The sequence below is a fragment of the Patagioenas fasciata genome, chromosome 20 (genome assembly GCF_037038585.1).
Source record: "Patagioenas fasciata isolate bPatFas1 chromosome 20, bPatFas1.hap1, whole genome shotgun sequence".
NCBI classification, from domain to species: Eukaryota; Metazoa; Chordata; class Aves; order Columbiformes; family Columbidae; genus Patagioenas; species Patagioenas fasciata.
In genome coordinates, this window is record NC_092539.1 from 2,452,146 (window position 1) to 2,462,226 (window position 10,081).

At 52.7% G+C, this 10,081-nt stretch overlaps 2 protein-coding genes across 2 annotated transcripts; one reads left to right on the plus strand and one right to left on the minus strand.

The window, feature by feature from the left end:
* Positions 1-16: 16 nt before the first annotated feature.
* On the minus strand, positions 17-8,688 carry PRPF4 (pre-mRNA splicing tri-snRNP complex factor PRPF4). Its single transcript, XM_065853840.2, has 14 exons — positions 8,563-8,688; positions 7,676-7,853; positions 7,159-7,345; positions 6,862-6,949; positions 5,995-6,074; positions 5,637-5,730; positions 4,871-4,965; positions 4,507-4,565; positions 3,782-3,905; positions 2,550-2,639; positions 1,621-1,743; positions 1,397-1,504; positions 1,190-1,308; positions 17-1,012 (listed from the first exon to the last, which is right to left on the minus strand). Exons 1-14 carry the CDS (start codon positions 8,632-8,634, stop codon positions 819-821), a joined length of 1,611 nt encoding a protein of 536 aa, XP_065709912.2. The 5' UTR covers positions 8,635-8,688; the 3' UTR covers positions 17-818.
* A 299-nt stretch (positions 8,689-8,987) lies between these two features.
* Positions 8,988-9,591, plus strand: CDC26 (cell division cycle 26). The gene is made up of 2 exons (XM_065853844.2): positions 8,988-9,157; positions 9,244-9,591. Exons 1-2 carry the CDS (start codon positions 9,077-9,079, stop codon positions 9,418-9,420), a joined length of 258 nt encoding a protein of 85 aa, XP_065709916.1. The 5' UTR covers positions 8,988-9,076; the 3' UTR covers positions 9,421-9,591.
* The last annotated feature ends 490 nt before the right edge of the window (positions 9,592-10,081 follow it).

The following is a 10,081-nucleotide window of genomic DNA, read 5'->3' on the forward strand; positions in this document are numbered from 1 at the left end:
TAGCAGACAAATCAAACTGTGTGGGGAAGTACCTGTAATTTCTCCATTCCTTAGTCGGAGCCAGAGGCCCGTGCACGTTCAAAACATGGCTTGATTTTCCAGAACACATTTGTAAAACCTCAGTTTCAACAACAAATAAGAAAACTCCCAATGGTGTTAGAACGTGACAATCCTACACTGAAATAGCCGCCTTCACATCAGCTCAGGTGAGACGCAGCAAAAACTGAACCAGGAGATGCCTGCGTGGATTTGAAACACCCAGTTCATGAAACAGCTCGAGGTCATGAGATGGTACATGGAAAAGAAAAATTCCACTGTGAGTGAACACAAAGGGGGCACCAACCTCCTCATTCAGAGACAACCTTTGCTGACGCAGCGGAACCTCCTCTAACTGACAGCTTGTTTTAATTTCTTTAAATGCAAATGAAGTTTGAAGCCACAGAGTCCCAGCAAAGGCTCCTGGAAAAGGGAAGGTACGAAGGGTGTTAAGAGTGCTGAGGTGTTGGGCGGCTACAGATACAGACCAGAGAAAACCTGTGAGCCTGACATGGAGGGGAAGGAGGAGGCAGATGGATCATCTCCAAATGGCAGCACAAAGCAGTATCTGTAGTATGAAAAAAAGAGTCACAAAAAGTGGAAAAACATCACCCAAGATGTGACTCTGAGCCCTGGCAATCACGGATGCTGCCAAACCACCTCAAACCGAGACCAGGCTGCTGCTGCAATAGCTGCTTCCTTTTTTCTTTAATATAAAAAAAGCAAGTCTAAGTCCAAAGCCATTAACGTCTCGGTTCCAGTCCACCAGCAGCACCTCTGAGCTACTCGGCTGTCCACAGCTTGAAGGTTCTGTCGTAGGAGCAGGTGGCGATGAGCTGCCCGTCCAGGGAGATGTCCAGTCCCATCACCTTCCCCTCGTGCCCCGCCAGCGTCTTCAGAGGGGACCAGCCGGGGTGAGTCCAGATCTTGGCCGTGTTGTCGTATGCGCCCGTGAGCAGGAAGTTCCCGTGATTGGCTGCGGCAGAGGACGAGAAACAGGGAGAAGTGAGATTTGCAAGTAAAAACATGACAAATCTACTGCTGATGGGTACAGGCTTTCTTGACCTGAAGATGTGTTTTTGAGCTGCCCTGTGCCCTGGCACCACAGCTCAGGTGAGATGGGGATAAGGAACATCACGGGGGAGACACTTACGTTCAAATTTCACACCGGTCACCAGGTTCTGGTGGGCAGGAATGGTGTAGATGCACTTCCTTTGGCGGAGGTCCCACACCTTGCAGGTATTGTCACCGCTGCCGGTTGCAACGTGGTACCTGCCAGAGGGCGGAGGAAAAACATGTTGTTGGAAGCTGCAGTTTGTACTCGGAGCTCCCATGTAAACCACACAAGCTCCTTTCTTACCCATTGGGGGAGAAGTTAATCCCGTAAATCTCCTTCAGGTGGCCTTCTAAAAACATGATACAGCGTCCTGTGCGCAGGTCCCACACCCGGCCAAACGCATCCAGACCCCTGGGAAGAGAGAACCCGAGCGTCACCCACAGCACACTCAGCCTCACCAGCAGGAATCTCTGGAGCATTGGCAAAAAAACCTTGAGAATATTTCTCATCCAGCAAAGCAAACTCACCCCGTCCCCGCGAGGGACCCATCCGTGTGGAAGGCGATGTCATACACCCCTTTGCTGTGCCCCTCCTGATGGAGAATCTCCTCCTGAGCTTCCAAGTCCCACAAGCGCCATGAGTGATCGTAGCTGTAAAAACAACAAGTTTGTCCAACTGAATGTATCTCCAAGGAGAATACAGGATATTCCACTGACTCTGTGGGCATTTTATTTCCAGCTGGAGACCAACAGGTCTCACATGAGGGGCAGAGAAAGGGAATCATAGAATGATTTTGGCTGGAAGATCATTGAGTCCAACCATTCCCCCAGCCCTGGCACTGCCCCATGTCCCTGAGAACCTCATCTAAACGCCTTTTCAGCCCCCCCAGGGATGGTGACTCCAGCACTGCCCTGGGCAGCCTGTTCCAATGCCCCACAGCCCTTTGGGAAAGAAGAAATTGTTCCCCAGATCCAACCTCAACCTCCCCTGGCGCAACTTGAGGCCGTTTCCTCTGCTCCTGGCGCTTGTTCCTGGGGAGCAGAGCCCGACCCCCCTGGCTCCAAGCTCCTTTCAGGCAGTTCAGAGATCAGAAGGTCTCCCCTCAGCTCCTCTTCTCCAGCTGAACCCCCCAGGTCCCTCAGCCGCTCCCATCACACCTGCGCTCCAGCCCCTCACCAGCTCCGTTCCCTTCTCTCAACTCACTCCAGCACCTCAAGGTCTTTCTTGTCATGAGGGGCCCAAAACTGACCCCACGATTAGGGGTCTGGCCTCCCCAGTGCCCGGTACAAGGGGACAATCACTTCCCTAGTCCTGACTTGCTCTTAATTTCTTTTGCAACAGCCTGGCCTTGCCAAGAACTGCAACCCTCGCCCATGCTGGGCTCTGCAGGACAAGCCCTGGTGCCCACAGCACAGCTCAGGGTCACATCTCACAGCCAAGAACCTCATGTCCCTACCAGGTGGTACCCAGGAACCTCCCCGACGGGTGCCACATCACACGGGCCACTCTCATGCTGTGTCCTTCGATATCTGCCACCGGTTCATCACTGCAAAACAGAAACAAATCATCAATACTGGGCAGACGTGCTGGCTCCAGCTAGGCCTTCGCAAACATTCTGATCACATTAAGATCTGCTAATTAAATGTAACCTAGACAGGAACATCAGTGTTTTAACTAATGACTCTAAATTCTGCCTGTTGTTCACACAGCTAACACTCTAAGTGAATCCCCTTTATCCACACTCACGTTGGTTATTAAGTTCTCCTGGGATGATGATGATGATTATTCCTGAATTAACAAAGAAAGCCCTTTGTCATTAGCACTTTGAAAGTTCAGAAACAGAACACGGAGTCCCTGACTCACAGTTTTACTGTGATTACACAGAACAGATCCTGAACTATGGCAAGTCCAGCTGTTCTGAAGAATTGCAGGTGGCAGGATAAAGTGAATATTTATTCTCCTTCAGCAGAAGAGCCAAACAGCATTTAGCTCTTTCCAACAGGCCAATTAAAGAGACACAGTCCCATGGGACTAATGAACAACCTGTCCCTTTGCATAGTTACGCTTCTGCAATTAGAAACAGTGACTTTGAGTTCAGGATAAACAAGTGAGGATCTCGGAGCTGCCTGACTCTTGCTGGGCTGCACCACAGGGCCCCACTTCTCACACACAGCCCGTGCCAGGGCTCAGGAGCGACACCATCCTCTTCCTCACAGGCTTCAGCTGCCGCCCATCTTCCAAACCTACCCCGTGGAACGACAGAGACACTTGTGCTCAGCACATGCTGAAGCTTTTATACAGTCATGGACTTGGTTAGTGCCTCTCCAAATACTGCTGCTTTCCAATAACTCAAAAGTTCATTTCTTAATATCCAAGAGGGAAATTTTCTCCTAAAGTAAAGGTCATAATGAAACAACCTCCAAATCTTCCATCCATCGCGCAAAGCCGTTTACCAATGCCCAGCAGCAATTCTGACTTGATTTTTTTCAGACTGTTTCCCCTCACCTTGACTCCCCTAATCAGGGTGATCCCTTTTCCTGCTGAAGGAGGTGGCACAGGAATTGCACTGGTATAACTACAAGAAAAGGTTATATTTGTAGGAGGATGGTCAATGTCCAGTGTTTAGTAACACAAAATAAACCCCAAACCAACGAGGCCGCAGGTGTGTGTGTCTGGGGTTGTTCTGACCTTTCCAGGCTCCAGAGTTTGACGGAGCCATCGGCCGCACACGAGGCCAGGTTAACGTCCTTCTTGTCCACGGAGACGGTGGATTTGGGATGGAAAACGATTGCTCCAACATTGGTGCTATGTCCTGAAGAGAAAGGAAAATCAAAATTCACCATCTGCCACGTGATCTCAGACAGTTCTTCAGGAAAACAGCATTTTGTTGTCACTAGTTAGCCAGGTAGCGGCGAACACATTCACTGTGTTCTCCCACGGTGGTGAAACCCACAAACAGCTGAACTGCACCTCCCATAGCAAACATTTAGGAGTATCGAATACCAAGGTTTGTAACTCTAAAATGTAATGAAAATTCAACATATGAATCAAAGAGGTTTGGCCTCATATTTGTATTTCAGTCAAAGCTGTGACTGCTGTTCTAAGAACCTCACTGCTGCTAAATGACCTGGCCAAAAATGCTGATATTTGGCTCAAAATAACTCAAACAAGATTTTGAAACAAAACAAAACACCATTCTGAAATAAGCAATTCGAGTCTCAGCTCCAAGAGAAAGGCCAGGACTTCCTCTTAATTGCCTGACAGGTGCCCATGCTCTGCAAGCCTGAGCAATGCTCTCATTACACTAAAATCTGCCCCCAGAACATTTTGAGTCACAAAGTAGTTCAGATATGGGAACTCAACCCAGAGAGGAACAAAAGAACCAAAGAGTCTCAATGAAAGTCGCTCTCTACCTCGTAAGGTGTGAACCAGGTTGCAGTCAGGCACAGACCAGAGCTTGCACAATCCACTCCTGTGGAAGACAAGAAATAGGTGTCAGGCATACACAGGAATATCAAAGAACGGATCAGAGCTGCAAAATGGCCCTGGGGGGTTCAGCAATGGCTGAAACACCAACACACTTCGGACAACCAGCCCGCGGAACTAATGGACTCAGACTGAAATCTCTGCCAGCCTCTAATATGAAGAGAGAGTTCAGAGTAGGAAAAAAAAAGCGTTTCTGAACTCTCATGACCCACAAGCCTCCAGTAACATCCCTCTCCTCACTCCTGCTGTGCTCCCTCAGCCCCACAGCCAGTGTTGCACCAGAAAACCCACCAGCAGGCGGTAGCGAGGAGTTTGGAGTTGGGGCTGAAGTGGCAGTAGGACAGCGGGCGATCGTCTCCAATCTGACTGCAGAAGTTATTCAAGGACTGTAACCAAACACAAAGAAAAGAATAAGGTTGCAATAAGGCCTCCCTGGAGCTTCTCTTCTCCAGCTGAACACCCCAACTCTCTCAGTCTGTCCTCCCAGCAGAGCTGTTCCAGTCTTGGGTCATTCCTGTGGCTCCTCTGGCCCCTGTGTCCTGTGCTGAGGACCCAGAGCTGGACCACCACTGCAGGGGGGTCTCACCAGAGCGGGCAGAGGGGACAATCCCCTCCCTGCACCTGCTGCTCACAGGGCTGGAGGTGCAGCCCAGGACATGGGTGGTTTCTGGGCTGCAAGTGCACGTTGGTGGCTCGTGGCCAAACATTCATCCCCCACGCAGGGCTGCTCTCCATCCCTTCATCCCCAGTCTGGATTGACACCAGGGTTGCCCCATCCCAGGTGCAGGACCTTGCACTTGGCCTTTAGCTGCACAGACAAGTGCCAAAGAGGGGCATCTCTTCATCGCTCTGCCATGCGAGAGGACAACTAAAGTACATCTCTGAATCACTGAAGGGTTAGAACACGCTTTATACCACAGGGAAAGAGGAGAAAAGCTAAGCTTTCCAAGGCAGTGCAGAAAACTCCCCATGACTGGGCAGCTCCCCCAGGCAGCTGAAGAGCTCCCAGCTCTTTGGGGAAGCAGCACACGTAAAACTGAGCAGATGCCACACCTACCCGCAGGGATTTGTGTAGCTCCTGTCTCTGCGACGTCCTGGTCGCCTCTGGAATCTCTTTGAGCAGCCGGGCTTCTTCCAGCCGCTTCGCTGCCCTGCAAAGAGGAGACGTGGAGTAACAAACCCCTACATTTTCCTTGCATCGCTGCTGGAAACTATCTTTTCCCCCTTCTTCCCCCAAACTGGGCTAATGCTACAGCCAGTCACGGAGAACTCAAGCTCTAAGCTCATGGGACTTGCCCACAACAATGTTCCCCATTCCTTTGATCTCAAATTTCCCGCACTACTCGCAGGGGGATTAGCAGCTACATTTCACAAACGGTTGCATTTTCCCTCCTTCATTGTGTGTTTTCTCTCACCTGGGCAGCGAGTAGTTAGCAAGCCACAGCCTCGCTGTTTTCAGGCTGCGCGGCCCCTCGTGGTACCAGGTTTGCTGATACTGTCAGAAAAAGAACAAAACGGAAGAAAAAGACAATGTGATACTGCTCTTCCACCTTAGATGAGCCCCTCTTAGGACATAACTGCCACCACATCAGCTCTTAAATCCTGCTGTGTTAAGGCCTCTTTTTAAGGGCATTTTGCATAACAACAAGCCCTAAAAATAAGGGATTAAGAGGGACAGGTCAAACTCTCTGCCCTACGGATCAGATCCTGACCTGCTGCCATTTCACTACAGAATATTCCAACTGAACACCAACTCATTTTTACTTAATGATGTCCAGCTCTCTCCTTCTCTACACATCCCCCAGTAAAAAGAAAGCCCAGAGCTGCAGAAACTGTCCTTATTTCTCACAGCAACCCCCAGAAATAATAAGGAAAAAAATAGGCTCAGAAAAGAGTCAAGAGAAGCAGAAAGAAGAATCAAAGGCAGAAACAGATGCAGTAGCTGGAACAGGTTGTTTTTCTTCCCAAGTATGAAGATAAACAACAAAGGACTTGCTGTACTAAGTAACAGCCCAAACCTCTGCTTGTCTGTTTTACACACTGTACACCACACGGTATTTGGCCTGAAAGTACAAGCCAGGCTTAACACTCCTGACTTAGATAAAATATTGCGCAGTTTTAATAAAATGGGCAAAACAGAAGGAACACAAAGAGGTGACAAGAGGACCCACAGACTGACCCAAACCACGAGCCCCCGACACAGCAGAGACCGTCAAAATAAAGCACCTCAAAGGGCATCACACGTGTACCCCACAGCACCAGAGAACAAGACAGACCGTTACCTCCTCTTTGGACTTTTTAGACCTGTCGTCATCTTTCCTGGTCTTTTTTAATGCATCTGTGCCAACCACGGAAAGGATGTTTCTCAGTCTGGAAAGAAACACAAGACGTGTTCACCCAGTGAATTCTCGTCTAACCTGACAAATAACCATTGTCTGCTGTTCCTTCTGCAGTGTTCTCACTGTGCTGGAACGAGGCGTTACTGACTGGAGGCACTCGCTGCACCCTGACTACAAGGAAAGCATCAGGAATTGGATAAATTCCCCATTTGCAGGACTCGGGGCAGCCACAGCACTCACCTCTCCCTCCTCTCCGCAGGCCCTTCCCCAAAGAGTGTGATGGGCTCCCCCAGCGCTCGCAGACACGCTTTGACTTCCGAGTCGTCGGTGGAGACGTTGATCTGCCGCGCTCTCTTCCTGCGCTCGAACTCGGCCAGCACCTCCGCCTGCCGCTCGCTCATGTGGTCGTCCAGGTCAAACACCTCGCCTGAGCGAGACAAGGAACCGTCAGGGTGAAAACAACAATCGGACGGGAAATCTCTCTTAAAAAGGAAGATCCAAACAAAGAGCCAACGCTCCAGGCAAAGGCCTCATGTTTTATATTTTAAATTACGCTCAAAGTTGATCAGAGACTGTTGAAAGTTTCACATCCCTGGAGAAGTTTAAAAGATGCAGAGATGAGGCTCTTAAGGACGTGGTTTAGTGTTAGATTTACGTTATGGTTGGACTTGATGATCTTAAGAGTCTCTTCCAACCACAATGATTCTTTAATATCAGAGCAAGAGGGGGCAAAGAAAAGATGATTAAATATCCTCACCGCTGCTGATGTTGATGTTCCCAGCCTCCATGGCAGCTTTCATCCCTTCTTTGCCCAGCAGCCCCGACTCTCCCTTTGCCAGGCGCTCCTTCTCCTTCTCTTCCAGGCTGCCGTAGAAGATGGGGGCTCTCTTGGCGGGGGGAGCATCGCTCTCTTCTGTGGCCTTGCTCTTCGTGGCCTGGAAGGTAAAGGCTGAATTTTAAGTGCATTTTGGCTGAAAAGGAGACAACAAATAGCTTGTTGGTGCAAGAAAGCGCTGCTGTGCTAGAGAGAGCGTGTGCACCACAAGGAGTTCCTGAAATTGCATCTGAGGTGCTAATCCTGGACTAGCGGCTGTGCCCCAAGTGCAGAGATCAAAGGGAAAATGCCATTTTAAGTAACTGGCTTAAGATTATACTTTGTTTTTTGTGTGTTTATTATCTATTTGGATCTGGCTTTCAAGGCTCTGAGGTTTGGGGTTTTGTTGTTTTCATTTGTGGGTATTTTTGGGTCTAGTTTTGTTTTTATTTTAAAACAAACAAACTCCTTTAGGACATGAAGCTTCTCCTACTGTCGCTCAACAAGCCCCGGGCCGGCAGCTCCGACCCCGCCCGCCAGCCCCCGGTGCCCTCCCGGAATGCGAACGGCTCCGTCCTCCCGGAGCGCCGCGTCAGCACAAACCTCCGAAGAAAAACCAACGGAGCCTGTGAAAACGCCCGAAATCCCGGGAGCGCTGCGGCACCGGCGCCGTGAAGGGCCCAGGTGTCCCCGAGGGGCCTCCCCGCACCGGGGCCTCTCCCCGCCCGCCCCAGAGCGAACGCGAGCCCCGGGTCGGGCCGCGGCCTCTCCCCACCCGCCCAGGCGGTACCGGGCCCGGAGCGGCCCCAAACGCCGCCCCAAACACCCACCTCCGGGGGCGCGGGCGGCTTCACGGGGGGGCGGGCGCCGCCGCGCGCTGCCGGTGGCCGCACGGAGGCCATGGCGGCCGCACAGGAACCGGAGACGGGACGGGACGGGACGGGACGAGGCGTGAGGAGCCGCAACGCGCCGCGAAGTGAACCCGGCGCCTCACGACCACTTCCGGAGGGCGCGAGGCACACCGGGAGGCGCAGTTTCCGTTACCGGCGGGACACGCGGGGCACGCCGGGAAGTGTGGCTGGGAAGGCGGGCGCGGGGCATGCCGGGAGGCGCGGTGCCTGTCAGCGGCGCGACGCGCGGGGCACGCCGGGAGGTGTGGCATACCGGGAGGCGTGGCTCAGGGAGAGGAGCATGCCGGGAGGTGTGGCCTGGGGAGCGGGGCATGCCGGGAGGTGCGGTTCCCGTCAGCGGCAGGACGCGCGGGGCACGCCGGGAGGTGTGGCTCGCTGGAGCGGGGCGCGCTCGGCGCTCGCCGGCGGGGCTGACCGCGGCGGGTCGGTCGCGATGCTGCGGCGGAAGCCGACGCGGCTGGAGCTGAAGCTGGACGACATCGAGGAGTTCGAGAGCATCCGCAAGGACCTGGAGGTGCGAGCGGGGCCGGGCGCGGCGGCCCCCGGGGGGTTTGTCTGTCCCCGGCCGGGCGCGGCCTGACGCGGCGTCTCGCCCCGCAGAGCCGCAAGAAGCAGCGGGAGGACGCGGAGGTGGCGGCGGCCGGGGAGGAGCCGGCGGCCGTCGCGCTGGGCAGCGAGCACAAGAGCCGGGAGCAGCTCATCAACGACCGCATCGGGTACAAGCCGCAGCCCAAGGCCGGCGGCCGCGCCGCCCACTTCGGCACCTTCGAGTTCTGATGGCAGCGGGACACGGCGGGGGAGCCGCCCCCACCCCGGGCCGGGCCTCACCCCCCTCCGCTCTCCTGTTTGGTCTGTTTTCTTAAGTTTGTCTGGTTAACACGTCTGCGAATGCCCCTTGGCCAAGTGTTTTGTTTTAAATAAATACGTCTTTTTTTAAAAAAATAATAATTATCACACGAGCTGCTTTAAGTGGTCCTGGAGACCATGCAGGCAGGGCTGGGAACACCGAGAACATCGGGGTTTCCTTCACCTGCGTGTGCTCGGGTACAGGGAAGAGGTAAAATGCTGCCTCTGCCATGGGACCTTTTGATTTAGTAATGTGGCAAATGGTGCTGGGGAATGCACATTTAACCGTTTACCCCACAAGGTGGTGGCCCCGATCGGGAGATGCAGGGGAGCATGAGGAGCATTATACAAGTCTGTGAATAATGGCTCAGGGCACAGCAGGTGATGTCTGTTCTAAAGGCGTTGCTCATGTCCAGCCTGAATCTCCCTCCTTTAGTTTAAAACCATCACCCCTTGTCCTTTCACAACAGGCCCTGCTCAAAAATCTGTCCCCGTTTTTCTTATCAGCCCCTTTTAAGCACTGAAAGGCTGCACTAAGGTCTCCCCAGAGCTTCTCTTCTCCAGCTGAACACCCCAGCTCTCTCATCCTGTC